Raw genomic sequence first — 18,977 nt, 5'->3', positions numbered from 1 at the left:
AATACATTGTTGTCATGTTGTCTGTTTTGACGAGAATGTATTTGTGAACTATTATTGGTTGGAAAGCTTTTAGTGCTTGAAAAACTGCTATAAGTTCTAGGTGATTGATATGCAGTTTTGTTTGATGTACGTTCCATTGTCCTTGTATGCTGTGTTGATCGAGGTGTGCTCCCCACCCTGTCATGGAAGCATCTGTTGTTATTACGTATTGTGGCACTGGGTCTTGGAAAGGCCGCCCCTTGTTTAAATTTATGTTGTTCCACCACAGAAGCGAGAGGTAAGTTTGGCGGTCTATTAACACCAGATCTAGAAGGTGACCCTGTGCTTGAGACCACTGTGATGCTAGGCATTGTTGTAAGGGCCTCATGTGCAGTCTTGCGTTTGGGACAATGGCTATGCATGAAGACATCATGCCTAGGAGTTGTAATACCATCTTTGCCTGTATCTTTTGTGTTGGATACATGCGTTGTATGATGGTGTTGAAATTTTGAATTCTTTGTGGACTTGGAGTGGCTACTCCCTTTGATGTGTCTATTATGGCTCCTAGGTATTGTTGTACCTTGCGCGGCAGAATGTTGGATTTTGTAAAGTTGACGGTGAACCCGAGTTTGAAGAGGGTTTGTATGATCTGATTTGTGTGATTTGAGCACTGTATGAACGAATGGGCCTTGATTAGCCAGTCGTCCAAATATGGGAACACATGTATTTGCTGCCTTCTTATGTGTGCAGCGACTACCGCTAGACATTTGGTAAAGACTCTTGGTGCGGTTGTTAATCCGAAAGGCAGTGCCTTGAATTGGTAATGTATTCCTTTGAATACAAACCTTAGGTATTTCCTGTGCGATGGGTGTATTGGTATATGGAAATAAGCATCCTTGAGGTCTAAAGTTGCCATGTAGTTGTGTAGTTTTAGCAATGGCAATACTTCTTGTAGTGTGACCATGTGGAAGTGGTCTGATTTGATGAAAGTGTTCACTACTCTGAGGTCTAGGATTGGTCTCAGTGTTTTGTCCTTCTTTGGTATCAGAAAGTACAGTGAGTAAACTCCTGTGTTTATTTGTGTGTTTGGCACTAATTCGATTGCATTCTTTTGCAATAGTGCCTGCACTTCTATCTCCAGGAGATTGGAATGGTGTGTTGTTAAATTTTGTGCTTTTGGTGGTATGTTTGGAGGGAATTGTAGAAATTCTATGCAATAACCATGTTGGATAATTGCTAGAACCCAAGTGTCTGTAGTGATTTTCTCCCAGGCTTTGTAATAATGACCTATTCTTCCCCCTACTGGTGTTGTGTGGAGGGGGTGAGTGACATGTGAGTCACTGTTTAGTAGTAGGGGTTTTGGGGCTTTGAAATCTTCCTCTATTTCTAGGGAATTGCCCTCCTCTATATTGTCCCCGAAAACCTCCTCTATACTGTCCCTGGTAACTGGACGGTGTGGCTTGTGAGGTGCTGGCTTGTGTGCTTTGACCCCGAAACCCCCCTCGAAAGGGCGTTTTACGGAATGTGCTGTAATTCCCTCTGCTCTGCGGGGAGTAGAGTGCGCCCATGGCTTTGGCAGTGTCCGTATCTTTCTTGAGTTTCTCAATCGCTGTGTCCACTTCTGGACCGAACAGTTCTTTTTCATTAAAAGGCATATTGAGAACTGCTTGTTGAATCTCTGGTTTAAATCCAGACGTTCGGAGCCATGCATGCCTTCTGATAGTTACAGATGTATTAATTGTCCGTGCAGCTGTATCTGCAGCGTCCATGGAGGAGCGTATCTGGTTGTTGGAGATGGTCTGTCCCTCCTCAACCACTTGTTTTGCCCTATTTTGTAAGTCCTTGGGCAGATGTTCAATGAGATGTTGCATCTCGTCCCAGTGGGCTCTGTCATAGCGCGCAAGTAGTGCCTGGGAGTTTGCGATGCGCCACTGGTTTGCAGCTTGTGCTGCGACTCTTTTACCAGCTGCATCGAACTTGCGGCTTTCTTTATCTGGGGGTGGTGCATCTCCAGATGTGTGAGAGTTGGCCCTTTTCCTAGCTGCTCCTACAACGACAGAGTCTGGTGGCAGCTGTGTAGTGATGAAAACCGGGTCCGTAGGAGGCGCCTTATACTTTTTTTCCACCCTTGGTGTGATTGCTCTACTTTTGACCGGCTCCTTAAAGATGTCTTTTGCGTGCCGGAGCATACCAGGGAGCATAGGCAGGCTTTGGTATGAGCTGTGGGTGGAGGAGAGTGTGTTGAATAAGAAATCATCCTCGACCTGTTCTGAGTGGAGGCTTACGTTGTGAAATTGTGCTGCTCTAGCCACCACTTGAGAGTACGCGGTGCTGTCTTCTGGTGGAGATGGCTTTGTAGGGTATGCCTCCGGACTGTTATCTGACACTGGGGCGTCGTATAGGTCCCATGCGTCCTGATCTTGGTCACCCTGGCTCATGGTGGTGTGAGCTGGGGAGTGTGATGGTGTTTGTGCTGGTGAAACGTTAATCACGGGCGGAGGAGAGGGTGGTGGGGTAACTCTTTTCACCACTTTTGGTTGTGGTGTTTGTTCCGTCTGTGTAGGAAGTTGGCTCTGTATGTGCTATTTCAAAGTAAGGAATAGCATGCACAGAGTCCAAGGGTTCCCCTTAGAGGTAAAATAGTGGTAAAAAGAGATAATACTAATGCTCTATTTTGTGGTAGTGTGGTCGAGCAGTAGGCTTATCCAAGGAGTAGTGTTAAGCATTTGTTGTACATACACAGACAATAAATGAGGTACACACACTCAGAGACAAATCCAGCCAATAGGTTTTTATATAGAAAAATATATTTTCTTAGTTTATTTTAAGAACCACAGGTTCAAATTCTACATGTAATATCTCATTCGAAAGGTATTGCAGGTAAGTACTTTAGGAACTACAAATCATCAAAATTGCATGTATACTTTTCAAGTTATTGACAAATAGCTGTTTTAAAAGTGGACACTTAGTGCAATTTTCACAGTTCCTAGGGGAGGTAAGTGTTTGTTAGGTTAACCAGGTAAGTAAGACACTTACAGGGCTTAGTTCTTGGTCCAAGGTAGCCCACCGTTGGGGGTTCAGAGCAACCCCAAAGTCACCACACCAGCAGCTCAGGGCCGGTCAGGTGCAGAGTTCAAAGTGGTGCCCAAAACGCATAGGCTAGAATGGAGAGAAGGGGGTGCCCCGGTTCCGGTCTGCTTGCAGGTAAGTACCCGCGTCTTCGGAGGGCAAACCAGGGGGGGGGTTTTGTAGGGCACCGGGGGGGACACAAGCCCACACAGAAATTTCACCCTCAGCGGCGCGGGGGCGGCCGGGTGCAGTGTAGAAACAAGCGTCGGGTTCGCAATGTTAGTCTATGAGAGATCTCGGGATCTCTTCAGCGCTGCAGGCAGGCAAGGGGGGGATTCCTCGGGGAAACCTCCACTTGGGCAAGGGAGAGGGACTCCTGGGGGTCACTTCTCCAGTGAAAGTCCGGTCCCTCAGGTCCTGGGGGCTGCGGGTGCAGGGTCTCTCCCAGGCGTCGGGACTTTAGGTTCAAAGAGTCGCGGTCAGGGGAAGCCTCGGGATTCCCTCTGCAGGCGGCGCTGTGGGGGCTCAGGGGGGACAGGTTTTGGTACTCACAGTATCAGAGTAGTCCTGGGGTCCCTCCTGAGGTGTTGGATCGCCACCAGCCGAGTCGGGGTCGCCGGGTGCAGTGTTGCAAGTCTCACGCTTCTTGCGGGGAGCTTGCAGGGTTCTTTAAAGTTGCTGGAAACAAAGTTGCAGCTTTTCTTGGAGCAGGTCCGCTGTCCTCGGGAGTTTCTTGTCTTTTCGAAGCAGGGGCAGTCCTCAGAGGATGTCGAGGTCGCTGGTCCCTTTGGAAGGCGTCGCTGGAGCAGGATCTTTGGAAGGCAGGAGACAGGCCGGTGAGTTTCTGGAGCCAAGGCAGTTGTCGTCTTCTGGTCTTCCACTGCAGGGGTTTTCAGCTGGGCAGTCCTTCTTCTTGTAGTTGCAGGAATCTAATTTTCTAGGGTTCAGGGTAGCCCTTAAATACTAAATTTAAGGGCGTGTTTAGGTCTGGGGGGTTAGTAGCCAATGGCTACTAGCCCGGAGGGTGGGTACACCCTCTTTGTGCCTCCTCCCAAGGGGAGGGGGTCACAATCCTAACCCTATTGGGGGAATCCTCCATCTGCAAGATGGAGGATTTCTAAAAGTTAGAGTCACTTCAGCTCAGGACACCTTAGGGGTTGTCCTGACTGGCCAGTGACTCCTCCTTGTTGCTTTCTTTGTTCCCTCCAGCCTTGCCGCCAAAAGTGGGGGCCGTGGCCGGAGGGGGCGGGCAACTCCACTAAGCTGGAGTGCCCTGCTGGGCTGTGACAAAGGGGTGAGCCTTTGAGGCTCACCGCCAGGTGTCACAGCTCCTGCCTGGGGGAGGTGTTAGCATCTCCACCCAGTGCAGGCTTTGTTACTGGCCTCAGAGTGACAAAGGCACTCTCCCCATGGGGCCAGCAACATGTCTCTAGTGTGGCAGGCTGCTGGAACTAGTCAGCCTACACAGACAGTCGGTTAAGTTTCAGGGGGCACCTCTAAGGTGCCCTCTGTGGTGTATTTTACAATAAAATGTACACTGGCATCAGTGTGCATTTATTGTGCTGAGAAGTTTGATACCAAACTTCCCAGTTTTCAGTGTAGCCATTATGGTGCTGTGGAGTTCGTGTTTGACAGACTCCCAGACCATATACTCTTATGGCTACCCTGCACTTACAATGTCTAAGGTTTTGTTTAGACACTGTAGGGGTACCATGCTCATGCACTGGTACCCTCACCTATGGTATAGTGCACCCTGCCTTAGGGCTGTAAGGCCTGCTAGAGGGGTGTCTTACCTATACTGCATAGGCAGTGAGAGGCTGGCATGGCACCCTGAGGGGAGTGCCATGTCGACTTACTCATTTTGTTCTCACTAGCACACACAGGCTTGTAAGCAGTGTGTCTGTGCTGAGTGAGGGGTCTCTAGGGTGGCATAAGACATGCTGCAGCCCTTAGAGACCTTCCTTGGCATCAGGGCCCTTGGTACTAGAAGTACCAGTTACAAGGGACTTATCTGAATGCCAGGGTGTGCCAATTGTGGATACAATGGTACATTTTAGGTGAAGGAACACTGGTGCTGGGGCCTGGTTAGCAGGGTCCCAGCACACTTCTCAGTCAAGTCAGCATCAGTATCAGGCAAAAAGTGGGGGGTAACTGCAACAGGGAGCCATTTCTTTACACAAGCCCCCCCCAGCCCACAGGCCAGGAGACTCAGCCCAAGCTGGGAGAGTCTTCCTAGTCTGTCAGGCGAGGAAGAGTAGGAGAAATAGGCTGGTTAGTTGCAGGGCCTACTCTGCCTTACATCCTTCTGTTCAGGTCATTCCCTTTGGGGAACTGACCTACTTCCACAGTGATAGGACCTAGTCTGAATTGCCTCTTGTCTGCCTCTTCAATGTCTCCACCCATTCTTTCTATTTTGGTCTTAGAGGTATCCACCTCTGCTAACCTTATCTTGGCCAGGGTTACCCCTAGCTTACCCAGAGAGGTTACCCAGAGCTGGAGTAACCCCACCATGACCAATAGGGTCAGGGGGCCTAACTTGCTATTTGGCAGGGGGTCAGACCACCATGCTAAGGATAGTGCAGCCATAAAGGCTAACACCCAGCAGAGGCCACTGACAGCTGTCAGTGCCCAGAACCACACCTTTAGCTCTTCACCTAAAAGGGAAGGGGCTAAGTTACAGGCTTCTTTGGGTTCAGGTTGCCTGTCTGCTGTATTGGAGTGGGGGGTTACCACATTGTAGGACGTTGGCTCTGTATGTGCTATTTCAAAGTAAGGAATAGCATGCACAGAGTCCAAGGGTTCCCCTTAGAGGTAAAATAGTGGTAAAAAGAGATAATGCTAATGCTCTATTTTGTGGTAGTGTGGTCGAGCAGTAGGCTTATCCAAGGAGTAGTGTTAAGCATTTGTTGTACATACACATAGACAATAAATGAGGTACACACACTCAGAGACAAATCCAGCCAATAGGTTTTTATATAGAAAAATATCTTTTCTTAGTTTATTTTAAGAACCACAGGTTCAAATTCTACATGTAATATCTCATTCGAAAGGTATTGCAGGTAAGTACTTTAGGAACTTCAAATCATCAAAATTGCATGTATACTTTTCAAGTTATTCACAAATAGCTGTTTTAAAAGTGGACACTTAGTGCAATTTTCACAGTTCCTAGGGGAGGTAAGTATTTGTTAGGTTAACCAGGTAAGTAAGACACTTACAGGGCTTAGTTCTTGGTCCAAGGTAGCCCACCGTTGGGGGTTCAGAGCAACCCCAAAGTCACCACACCAGCAGCTCAGGGCCGGTCAGGTGCAGAGTTCAAAGTGGTGCCCAAAACGCATAGGCTAGAATGGAGAGAAGGGGGTGCCCCGGTTCCGGTCTGCTTGCAGGTAAGTACCCGCGTCTTCGGAGGGCAGACCAGGGGGGGTTTTGTAGGGCACCGGGGGGGACACAAGTCCACACAGAAATTTCACCCTCAGCAGCGCGGGGGCGGCCGGGTGCAGTGTAGAAACAAGCGTCGGGTTTTCAATGTTAGTCTATGAGAGATCTCGGGATCTCTTCAGCGCTGCAGGCAGGCAAGGGGGGGATTCCTCGGGGAAACCTCCACTTGGGCAAGGGAGAGGGACTCCTGGGGGTCACTTCTCCAGTGAAAGTCCGGTCCTTCAGGTCCTGGGGGCTGCGGGTGCAGGGTCTCTCCCAGGCGTCAGGACTTTAGGTTCAAAGAGGCGCGGTCAGGGGAAGCCTCGGGATTCCCTCTGCAGGCGGCGCTGTGGGGGCTCAGGGGGGACAGGTTTTGGTACTCACAGTATCAGAGTAGTCCTGGGGTCCCTCCTGAGGTGTCGGATCTCCACCAGCCGAGTCGGGGTCGTCGGGTGCAGTGTTGCGAGTCTCACGCCTCTTGCGGGGAGCTTGCAGGGATCTTTAAAGCTGCTGGAAACAAAGTTGCAGCTTTTCTTGGAGCAGGTCCGCTGTCCTCGGGAGTTTGTCTTTTCGAAGCAGGGGCAGTCCTCAGAGGATGTCGAGGTCGCTGGTCCCTTTGGAAGGCGTCGCTGGAGCAGGATCTTTGGAAGGCAGGAGACAGGCCGGTGAGTTTCTGGAGCCAAGGCAGTTGTCGTCTTCTGGTCTTCCGCTGCAGGGGTTTTCAGCTAGGCAGTCCTTCTTCTTGTAGTTGCAGGAATCTAATTTTCTAGGGTTCAGGGTAGCCCTTAAATACTAAATTTAAGGGCGTGTTTAGGTCTGGGGGGTTAGTAGCCAATGGCTACTAGCCCTGAGGGTGGGTACACCCTCTTTGTGCCTCCTCCCAAGGGGAGGGGGTCACAATCCTAACCCTATTGGGGGAATCCTCCATCTGCAAGATGGAGGATTTCTAAAAGTCAGAGTCACCTCAGCTCAGGACACCTTAGGGGCTGTCCTGACTGGCCAGTGACTCCTCCTTGTTGCTTTCTTTGTTCCCTCCAGCCTTGCCGCCAAAAGTGGGGGCCGTGGCCGGAGGGGGCGGGCAACTCCACTAAGCTGGAGTGCCCTGCTGGGCTGTGACAAAGGGGTGAGCCTTTGAGGCTCACCGCCAGGTGTTACAGCTCCTGCCTGGGGGAGGTGTTAGCATCTCCACCCAGTGCAGGCTTTGTTACTGGCCTCAGAGTGACAAAGGCACTCTCCCCATGGGGCCAGCAACATGTCTCTGGTGTGGCAGGCTGCTGGAACTAGTCAGCCTACACAGACAGTCGGTTAAGTTTCAGGGGGCACCTCTAAGGTGCCCTCTGTGGTGTATTTTACAATAAAATGTACACTGGCATCAGTGTGCATTTATTGTGCTGAGAAGTTTGATACCAAACTTCCCAGTTTTCAGTGTAGCCATTATGGTGCTGTGGAGTTCGTGTTTGACAGACTCCCAGACCATATACTCTTATGGCTACCCTGCACTTACAATGTCTAAGGTTTTGTTTAGACACTGTAGGGGTACCATGCTCATGCACTGGTACCCTCACCTATGGTATAGTGCACCCTGCCTTAGGGCTGTAAGGCCTGCTAGAGGGGTGTCTTACCTATACTGCATAGGCAGTGAGAGGCTGGCATGGCACCCTGAGGGGAGTGCCATGTCGACTTACTCGTTTTGTCCTCACTAGCACACACAAGCTGGCAAGCAGTGTGTCTGTGCTGAGTGAGAGGTCTCCAGGGTGGCATAAGACCTGCTGCAGCCCTTAGAGACCTTCCTTGGCATCAGGGCCCTTGGTACTAGAAGTACCAGTTACAAGGGACTTATCTGGATGCCAGGGTCTGCCAATTGTGGATACAAAAGTACATTTTAGGTGGAGGAACACTGGTGCTGGGGCCTGGTTAGCAGGGTCCCAGCACTCTTCTCAGTCAAGTCAGCATCAGTATCAGGCAAAAAGTGGGGGGTAACTGCAACAGGGAGCCATTTCTTTACACAAGCCCCCCCCAGCCCACAGGCCAGGAGACTCAGCCCAAGCTGGGAGAGTCTTCCTAGTCTGTCAGGCGAGGAAGAGTAGGAGAAATAGGCTGGTTAGTTGCAGGGCCTACTCTGCCTTACATCCTTCTGTTCAGGTCATTCCCTTTGGGGAACTGACCTACTTCCACAGTGATAGGACCTAGTCTGAATTGCCTCTTGTCTGCCTCTTCAATGTCTCCACCCATTCTTTCTATTTTGGTCTTAGAGGTATCCACCTCTGCTGACCTTATCTTGGCCAGGGTTACCCCTAGCTTACCCAGAGAGGTTACCCAGAGCTGGAGTAACCCCACCATGACCAATAGGGTCAGGGGGCCTAACTTGCTATTTGGCATGGGGTCAGACCACCATGCTAAGGATAGTGCAGCCATAAAGGCTAACACCCAGCAGAGGCCACTGACAGCTGTCAGTGCCCAGAACCACACCTTTAGCTCTTCACCTAAAAGGGAACGGGCTAAGTTACAGGCCTCTTTGGGTTCAGGTTGCCTGTCTGCTGCATTAGAGTGGGGGGTTACCACATCTTGTAGTAAACACCCTTCTTCCACTCTTTCTTCTGTTAGCTGAGGAGCCACCCACTCAGGTTTAACAGTTGCCTGACTAGCCAGGACTTCTTGTGGGTCAGGTTGGACTTTATCAGGGCCATTTTTGGAGTTCTCCCCTACTGGAGCAGAATCTCCTTGGCTTGCTGTAACCTTGGCTAAAGGTTGTCCACCCTTCCTACTCTGTTTTCTTTTCTTCTTCTTCTGGGGCCTGCTTGCATTTACTGCAGAGGCAGGACTTCCAGAATCCTTGGAAGAGGACTGGCACTGGACCAGTTCCTCTCTTGGGCTCTGACTAACCTCTGGGTAGTCATTTCCAAGGAGACAATCAAGGGGGAGGTCTGTACTGACTACTACCCTTCTCCAGCTAAGAGTGCCACCCACTTCTATGGGCACTAAAGCCACAGGCCTCTTAGTGACCCTGTCTAGGCTAACTCTTACCCTGGCAGTCTCACCTGGGATGTACTGGTTTGAGAGCACCAGCCTGTCATGCACAATAGTGTGACTGGCACAAGTGTCTCTCAGGGCAGTGGTTGGGATTCCATTCACCAGTAGGTGGTGGAAGTGTCTACTTCCCTCTGGAATCTCCAACTCACCTGTTGGGCCCTGTTTCCAGTTGAAGGCTAGGAAGACCTCCTCATCTGAGGAGTCATCTCCCATGGCTACACTGGTTACCCCAGGAATTTTGTTCTGGGGTTTGTTTTTGGGACAAGAAGTGTCCTTGGTGTGGTGCCCAGACTGTTTACAGTTGTGGCACCATGCCTTAGTGGCATCCCAGTTCTTACCCTGGTACCCACCTTTGTTTTGGGTTGTGTCTTGGGGCCCACCCACCTGTTCTGGTTTTTGGGGGCCTACAGAGGACTCTTTTTCTTTGTTTCTAGTGTTACCCACTTTCTCCTGGGGAGTTTTTGTAACCCCTTTCTTTTGGTCACCCCCAGTGGAAGTTTTGGTTACCCTAGTCTTGACCCAGTGGTCTGCCTTCTTTCCCAATTCTTGGGGAGAAATTGGACCTAGGTCTACCAGATACTGATGCAACTTTTCATTGAAGCAGTTACTTAAAATGTGTTCTTTCATAAACAAATTATAAAGCCCAACATAGTCACACACTTCATTTCCAGTTAACCAACCATCTAGTGTTTTTACGGAGTAGTCTACAAAATCAACCCAGGTCTGGCTCGAGGATTTTTGAGCCCCCCTGAATCTAATTCTATACTCCTCAGTGGAGAATCCAAAGCCCTCAATCAGGGTACCCTTCATGAGGTCATAAGATTCTGCATCTTTTCCAGAGAGTGTGAGGAGTCTATCCCTACACTTTCCAGTGAACATTTCCCAAAGGAGAGCACCCCAGTGAGATCTGTTTACTTTTCTGGTTACACAAGCCCTCTCAAAAGCTGTGAACCATTTGGTGATGTCATCACCATCTTCATATTTTGTTACAATCCCTTTGGGGATTTTTAGGATGTCAGGGGAATCTCTGACCCTATTTAAGTTGCTGCCACCATCGATGGGACCTAGGCCCATCTCTTTTCTTTCCCTTTCTATGGCTAGGAGCTGCTTTTCCAAAGCCAATCTTTTGACCATCCTGGCTAACAGGGGGTCATCTTCACTGAGAGCATCCTCAGTGATTTCAGAAATGCTGGACCCTCCTGTGAGGGAAGCAACATTTCTGACTATCATTTTTGGAGACAGGGCTTGAGAGGCCCTGGTCTCCCTATTTAGGACTGGAAGGGGGGAATTGCCCTCCAAGTCACTAATTTCTTCCTCTGTGAAGTCATCCTCAGAGGGGTTGGCTTTTTCAAACTCTGCCAACAGCTCCTGGAGCTGAATTTTGGTAGGTCTGGAGCCAATGGTTATTTTCTTTATATTACAGAGAGACCTTAGCTCCCTCATCTTAAGATGGAGGTAAGGTGTGGTGTCGAGTTCCACCACATTCATCTCTGTATCAGACATTATTTTGCTAAAAGTTGGAAGACTTTTTAAAGAATCTAAAACTGTTTCTAGAATCTAATTTCAAACTTTTAACAAACTTTTAAACTCTAAAAGACAATGCTAAACAGGGACTTAACACATAAGGCCCTAGCAGGACTTTTAAGAATTTAGAAAAATTTCCAATTGCAAAAAAATGAATTTCTAATGACAATTTTGGAATTTGTCGTGTGATCAGGTATTGGCTGAGTAGTTCAGCAAATGCAAAGTCTTGTACCCCACCGCTGATCCACCAATGTAGGAAGTTGGCTCTGTATGTGCTATTTCAAAGTAAGGAATAGCATGCACAGAGTCCAAGGGTTCCCCTTAGAGGTAAAATAGTGGTAAAAAGAGATAATACTAATGCTCTATTTTGTGGTAGTGTGGTCGAGCAGTAGGCTTATCCAAGGAGTAGTGTTAAGCATTTGTTGTACATACACATAGACAATAAATGAGGTACACACACTCAGAGACAAATCCAGCCAATAGGTTTTTATATAGAAAAATATCTTTTCTTAGTTTATTTTAAGAACCACAGGTTCAAATTCTACATGTAATATCTCATTCGAAAGGTATAGCAGGTAAGTACTTTAGGAACTTCAAATCATCAAAATTGCATGTATACTTTTCAAGTTATTGACAAATAGCTGTTTTAAAAGTGGACACTTAGTGCAATTTTCACAGTTCCTATGGGAGGTAAGTATTTGTTAGGTTAACCAGGTAAGTAAGACACTTACAGGGCTTAGTTCTTGGTCCAAGGTAGCCCACCGTTGGGGGTTCAGAGCAACCCCAAAGTCACCACACCAGCAGCTCAGGGCCGGTCAGGTGCAGAGTTCAAAGTGGTGCCCAAAACGCATAGGCTAGAATGGAGAGAAGGGGGTGCCCCGGTTCCGGTCTGCTTGCAGGTAAGTACCCGCGTCTTCGGAGGGCAAACCAGGGGGGGGTTTTGTAGGGCACCGGGGGGGGACACAAGCCCACACAGAAATTTCACCCTCAGCGGCGCGGGGGCGGCCGGGTGCAGTGTAGAAACAAGCGTCGGGTTCGCAATGTTAGTCTATGAGAGATCTCGGGATCTCTTCAGCGCTGCAGGCAGGCAAGGGGGGGATTCCTCGGGGAAACCTCCACTTGGGCAAGGGAGAGGGACTCCTGGGGGTCACTTCTCCAGTGAAAGTCCGGTCCCTCAGGTCCTGGGGGCTGCGGGTGCAGGGTCTCTCCCAGGCGTCGGGACTTTAGGTTCAAAGAGTCGCGGTCAGGGGAAGCCTCGGGATTCCCTCTGCAGGCGGCGCTGTGGGGGCTCAGGGGGGACAGGTTTTGGTACTCACAGTATCAGAGTAGTCCTGGGGTCCCTCCTGAGGTGTTGGATCGCCACCAGCCTAGTCGGGGTCGCCGGGTGCAGTGTTGCAAGTCTCACGCTTCTTGCGGGGAGCTTGCAGGGTTCTTTAAAGTTGCTGGAAACAAAGTTGCAGCTTTTCTTGGAGCAGGTCCGCTGTCCTCGGGAGTTTCTTGTCTTTTCGAAGCAGGGGCAGTCCTCAGAGGATGTCGAGGTCGCTGGTCCCTTTGGAAGGCGTCGCTGGAGCAGGATCTTTGGAAGGCAGGAGACAGGCCGGTGAGTTTCTGGAGCCAAGGCAGTTGTCGTCTTCTGGTCTTCCGCTGCAGGGGTTTTCAGCTGGGCAGTCCTTCTTCTTGTAGTTGCAGGAATCTAATTTTCTAGGGTTCAGGGTAGCCCTTAAATACTAAATTTAAGGGTGTGTTTAGGTCTGGGGGGTTAGTAGCCAATGGCTACTAGCCCTGAGGGTGGGTACACCCTCTTTGTGCCTCCTCCCAAGGGGAGGGGGTCACAATCCTAACCCTATTGGGGGAATCCTCCATCTGCAAGATGGAGGATTTCTAAAAGTTAGAGTCACTTCAGCTCAGGACACCTTAGGGGTTGTCCTGACTGGCCAGTGACTCCTCCTTGTTGCTTTCTTTGTTCCCTCCAGCCTTGCCGCCAAAAGTGGGGGCCGTGGCCGGAGGGGGCGGGCAACTCCACTAAGCTGGAGTGCCCTGCTGGGCTGTGACAAAGGGGTGAGCCTTTGAGGCTCACCGCCAGGTGTCACAGCTCCTGCCTGGGGGAGGTGTTAGCATCTCCACCCAGTGCAGGCTTTGTTACTGGCCTCAGAGTGACAAAGGCACTCTCCCCATGGGGCCAGCAACATGTCTCTAGTGTGGCAGGCTGCTGGAACTAGTCAGCCTACACAGACAGTCGGTTAAGTTTCAGGGGGCACCTCTAAGGTGCCCTCTGTGGTGTATTTTACAATAAAATGTACACTGGCATCAGTGTGCATTTATTGTGCTGAGAAGTTTGATACCAAACTTCCCAGTTTTCAGTGTAGCCATTATGGTGCTGTGGAGTTCGTGTTTGACAGACTCCCAGACCATATACTCTTATGGCTACCCTGCACTTACAATGTCTAAGGTTTTGTTTAGACACTGTAGGGGTACCATGCTCATGCACTGGTACCCTCACCTATGGTATAGTGCACCCTGCCTTAGGGCTGTAAGGCCTGCTAGAGGGGTGTCTTACCTATACTGCATAGGCAGTGAGAGGCTGGCATGGCACCCTGAGGGGAGTGCCATGTCGACTTACTCATTTTGTTCTCACTAGCACACACAGGCTTGTAAGCAGTGTGTCTGTGCTGAGTGAGGGGTCTCTAGGGTGGCATAAGACATGCTGCAGCCCTTAGAGACCTTCCTTGGCATCAGGGCCCTTGGTACTAGAAGTACCAGTTACAAGGGACTTATCTGAATGCCAGGGTGTGCCAATTGTGGATACAATGGTACATTTTAGGTGAAGGAACACTGGTGCTGGGGCCTGGTTAGCAGGGTCCCAGCACACTTCTCAGTCAAGTCAGCATCAGTATCAGGCAAAAAGTGGGGGGTAACTGCAACAGGGAGCCATTTCTTTACAGTCTGGAACTCCAACCTTCTCTTTCTCCTAATGGGGGGAAGGGTGCTTATTTTTCCTGTCCCCTGCTGAATGAAGATACGCTTTTGCGTATGGTCCACATCAGTTGCTTGTAGCTCTTCCTCAAACCTATGCTTTTGCATTTGGGAGGTTAGCGAGTGCTCTTCTGTATAAGAGCCTGAAGCTGGGTCGCTTGCAGTTTGTTTCGGCATCGAAACTTTGTCTGCGTGTTTTTTCGGCTCCGAGGTGACTTTTTTCCTTTTCGGGGCCGAAACCTCTCGGCGTCGATCTGTTTCGGTGCCGCTGTCTCGGCGTCGAGCCGTGTCCACACCGGCATCTCGGTGTCGAGGCTTGTCTCCAGCACTTTCTCGGTCCCGAGAAGGCTGCGTGCCGGTGTCTCGACCGGAGTCGGACGATCTCGGCACTGTTTTGGCCTTTTTCGGTGCCGACGGTCGGTCACCGAATTTATGGGTCGAGCCATGGCCTGGTGGCAGTGGCGTCCCCTGGGCCTTGTAAATGTTCCTCTGAGTGGATTTCGACGTCTTACTCACGGTTTGTGTATCGTCGAATCCTTCGGAGTCTGAGTCTTGGATCGAGAAGGTACCTTCCTCTTCCTGTTCCTCGAACTCCCGTTGGGCTGTCGGTGCGGACGCCATCTGAAGTCTTCTGGCTCGACGGTCTCGGAGTGTTTTTCGGGACCGGAACGCACGACAGGCCTCGCAGGTGTCTTCGCTGTGCTCAGGTGACAGGCACAGGTTGCAGACCAAATGTTGGTCTGTGTAGGGGTATTTATTGTGGCATTTGGGGCAGAAACGGAACGGGGTCCGTTCCATCGGCGTTCTTCAGCACGCGGTCGGGCCGACCAGGCCCCGACGGAGGATCGAAAAACTACCCCGAAGGGCACCGGAGCTCTTCGATCTTCGATGCGGTGTGGAATCTAAGTACGCCGATCCCGAACGCAACAATACCGACGAAAATCTTCCGAAATTAGCTAATTTTCCGTTCCGAAACTCGGAGCGACAGGAACACGTCCGAACCCGATGGCGGAAAAAAAACAATCGAAGATGGAGTCGACGCCCATGCGCAATGGAGACAAAAGGAGGAGTCACTCGGTCCCGTGACTCGAAAGACTTCTTCGAAGAAAAACAACTTGTAACACTCCGGCCCAACACCAGATGGCGAGCTATTGCAGAACATGCGTATCTACAGCAACAGATGCCATCGAACCTTTGTTTTTCAAATGCCTACTTATTTTTTATACAGCACTTCGTTCAACGGCAATGTATACATTCAGCACTGCACATGGCTGTGGTCGGATGTTTGGCCAGACTTGCAGAACCAGGAAGTGCATGCTTATTAGGGTCCTTTCCATGTAATACTTTTATTTTTGTATTGATTATGATGCTCATGAAATCGGACTTCATTTAGGTTTGAGTTTCGAAAGCACAGCTGCCAAACTGACATAAATCAGGTTCTTTGAACTATTTGGCTGGAGATTTCACCAACTGAAATAATGGAGATGCAAAACAGTACATCTAAATTTGTGTAGTTCAGAAAATTAATTTAAAGGGAAGACTTTTCGCAAATAGTGTGAGGATTTATTTAACCTTTATAGGATTAGATTTTTCACCGGTGATGTGTGCATCTACCCAAAGCAATAATTAACTTTGTGCTTGTCGAGATTTGGTCACTGTTTGGAATTAAAGGGAAACCTGCATCATTTAAAGAAATAAGGAACATTTTTACCTTCAAGTTCTCACCTGGCTGATATCTTGCCTCAGAATTAGTGAGGTTTTAAAAGCACTTTAAAGGTGCACCCAAACTGGCATTGCTATCAGCTACTGTACTCCCTACTTCTGGCGAGAAATATAGCTCACGTTATGCTCAGGGGACACAGTAGAAAAAAAAGTGACATTCCCAGTCTTTTGTAGGTACTTGCAAAAAACACAATTATCAGGCAAGCGCTGAATCCAACCATAATAGCATACCTTAACCAGCACCATTTTTTTCAGGCTGAAGAAAGATGTAAAAAGTAGGCAACTGTACTCGGAGTATCAGGTGAAACAATTTACATAACAGTAACATACCTGGTTTGTCTACCACGTGGACAACAACTTCATTGGTTCCATTTACAGAGTATGTGAAGTAGAACCAACAGTCATCAGCATCTTTCTCTTTACAGTGTGTCAGAGCATCAGCCTGGCCTGGCTGTGGTAACTTGTCCCGACTTTCTACAATTGTAGTGTTGAAATGCTTGCACTCCTGGTCACACACATCTTTCTTTTCTCCTTTGTTGAAAGCTTTGCACTGCACACATTCCCTGTTCACAGAAGACGACACAAAGTAACCATTTGAAAAGGTGTTGCATCCAAACAGTAGAGAAATCCATGGGTAACAGCCAAAGTAAAGCTGAGGGAATTGGTACATTTGCAAGTGTGAGCACAGACAGAGACTGGCTTGATTATTATTATTATTTTTTATTTTAAGAAAGAAAATTACTATCACAAACTTAAGGCTTAGCTGCACACATTTTTATGAGGTTGAACACGATGCAGAACCTAGTCTTGGTGCTTGTGAGCCACTAGCCCATCATCCAGTGTTGAAAGTAGCCTCTTTTGCACACTGATGCAGAGCCAAAACTCTTTGGGTCTATTTGCAGACAGCAGACATTCCTGAGGTAAACAGCCATGTTGGATCAGTATCACAACAGCATTGATTTGCTGCAAAAATGTACTTCAAAATATGGTGCCAAACCCCTGTATAGAACTTACGGAATGAGTGATTAGAAGAGTGCTGCATAAGTCTTGGTGGATCCCAGAACTTACTATGTCAAGGAAACGGGTAATTTGTTTTTGACTTACTAGAATTTAGTGTAGAAGATAGCAAAACACAGAAACAGCACACTTTGTGTGGTCTGCACTTAATTAGTGTGTGCAGCAAGAAATGTGTGCACGCTGTCTGTAAACATAACTACTATACTGCAATCCTTAAAGATGACAGGTGTTTCAGCCCTATTTGCAGACATTTTGGAGAGTAACTAAAACAGCTTAGTCAAATGCACTTCTTACAGAAGTGTGGTATAAATGTAATATTTTCCCAAGAGTAGACTAATAACATGGTTTATGCTCTTCAACACAAACTTCAACAAGATCGAATCACACAGTCAAATTTGGGATCATCCCTTCTTCACTTTTAACATTTGTCAAAAACCATCTTAGTAGTCTAAAATTATTGCAAGGACATACCAGGCTAGTTTTTGTACACATGTGGGATCTGGAAGAACTGGGAAATCGTTCTAATAAGCATTGCCTATTGATCACAGATGCCCCAGTGATCAAGCATGTCTGCCAAGCTCATTGAAAGCCCAAGAAACATTTCTACCGAAACTTAAGAAACATTTTTTTGCAGATAACTCAGCCATAATGGCAAACATTGCAATGTAACTCATGTGGCTTGGCACTGTTGGTGCATGCGACACTCATTGTATTTTTATTTGGACATCACCACCTTAGTTTGAAGACATGCAACAGGTGCTCTTGTCAAAGCTCGATGCAGTGGGAACTCAATTTTTCAACAGAGTTCGGGTATGCTTCAATGTTTATGTCCTTTGTAGGAAGTTGGCTCTGTATGTACTATTTCAAAGTAAGAAATAGCATGCATAGAGTCCAAGGGTTCCCCTTTGAGGTAAGATAGTAGCAAAAGAGATAACTCTAATGCTCTATTTTGTGGTAGTGTGGTCGAGCAGTAGGCTTATCAGAAGGTAGTGTTAAGCATTTGATGTACACACACACACACACACACACACACACACACACACACACACACACTAAATGAGGAACACACACTCAAAGACAATTCCAGGCCAATAGGTTTTTGTATAGAAAAAAATATTTTCTTAGTTTATTTTAAGAACCACAGGTTCAAGATTTACAAGTAATACTTCAAATGAAAGGTATTTCACTTAGGTAACTTAAGAACTTTGAATCAGCAAAATAGCATGTACAGTTTTGAAAAAAATGGCAATAAGCTATTTTAAAACTAGACAGTGCAATTTTCAACAGTTCCTGGGGGAGGTAAGTGTTTGTTAGATTTGCAGGTAAGTAAACCACCTACAGGGTTCAAAGTTGGGTCCAAGGTAGCCCACCGTTGGGGGTTCAGGGCAACCCCAAAGTTACCACACCAGCAGCTCAGGGCCAGTCAGGTGCAGAGGTCACAGTGTTGCCCAAAACGCATAGGCTTCAATGGAGAAGGGGGTGCCCCGGTTCCAGTCTGCCAGCAGGTAAGTACCTGCGTCTTCGGAGGACAGACCAGGGGGGTTTTGTAGGGCACTGGAGGGGACACAAGTCAGCACAAAAAGTACACCCTCAGCTGCACAGGGGTGGCCGGGTGCAGAGTGCAAACAGGCGTCAGGTGTTCAATGGGAGACCCAGGGGTCTCTTCAACGAAGCAGGCAAGCAGGCAGGCAGGCAGGCAGGCAGGCAAAGGGGGGCAGGGGGGATGGGGGAGCTCCTCGGGGTAGCCACCACCTGGGCAAGGGAGAGGGCCACCTGGGGGTGTCGCTTCTGCACTGGAGGTCGGATCCTTCAGGTCCTGGGGGCTGCGGGTGCAGTGTCCTTACCAGGCGTCGGGTTCTTAGAAGTAGGCAGTTGCGGTCAGGGGGAACCTCTGGATTCCCTCTGCAGGTGTCGCTGGGGGGGCTCAGGGGGGTCAACTCTGGCTATTCACAGGGTCGCAGTCACCGGGGAGTCCTCCCTGTAGTGTTGTTTCTCCGCAGGTCGAGCCGGGGGTGTCGGGTGCAGACTGCAAAGTTTCACGCTTCCGCCGGGAAACGTGTTGTCTTTAAAAGTTGCTTCCTTGTTGCAAAGATGTTTCTTCTATGGAGCAGAGCCGCTGTCCTCTGGAGTTCTTGGTCCTTTTAGATACAGGGTAGTCCTCTGAGGCTTCAGAGGTCGCTGGAACCTGTGGAACACGTCGCTGTTGCAGTTTTTCTTGAAGTGGGGAGACAGGCCGGTAGAGCTGGGTC

The 18,977-nt window shown here is 48.9% G+C and overlaps 1 protein-coding gene across 6 annotated transcripts in view; it reads right to left on the bottom strand.

The window, feature by feature from the left end:
- Nucleotides 1–18,977, bottom strand: part of ITGB1 (integrin subunit beta 1) — a 367,090-nt gene that overhangs the window by 145,520 nt on the left and 202,593 nt on the right. For all 6 annotated transcript variants that reach the window (XM_069211246.1, XM_069211243.1, XM_069211245.1 and 3 more), the window contains exon 14: nt 16,042–16,274. In XM_069211246.1, the coding sequence (XP_069067347.1) occupies nt 16,042–16,274 (233 nt within the window). The remainder of the gene's footprint in view (nt 1–16,041; nt 16,275–18,977) is intronic.

The sequence above is a fragment of the Pleurodeles waltl genome, chromosome 10, assembly GCF_031143425.1.
Source record: "Pleurodeles waltl isolate 20211129_DDA chromosome 10, aPleWal1.hap1.20221129, whole genome shotgun sequence".
Lineage (NCBI taxonomy): Eukaryota > Metazoa > Chordata > Amphibia > Caudata > Salamandridae > Pleurodeles > Pleurodeles waltl.
The sequence above is the reverse complement of the archived record's forward strand: the minus strand, read 5'-3'. Positions and strand labels throughout refer to the sequence as shown.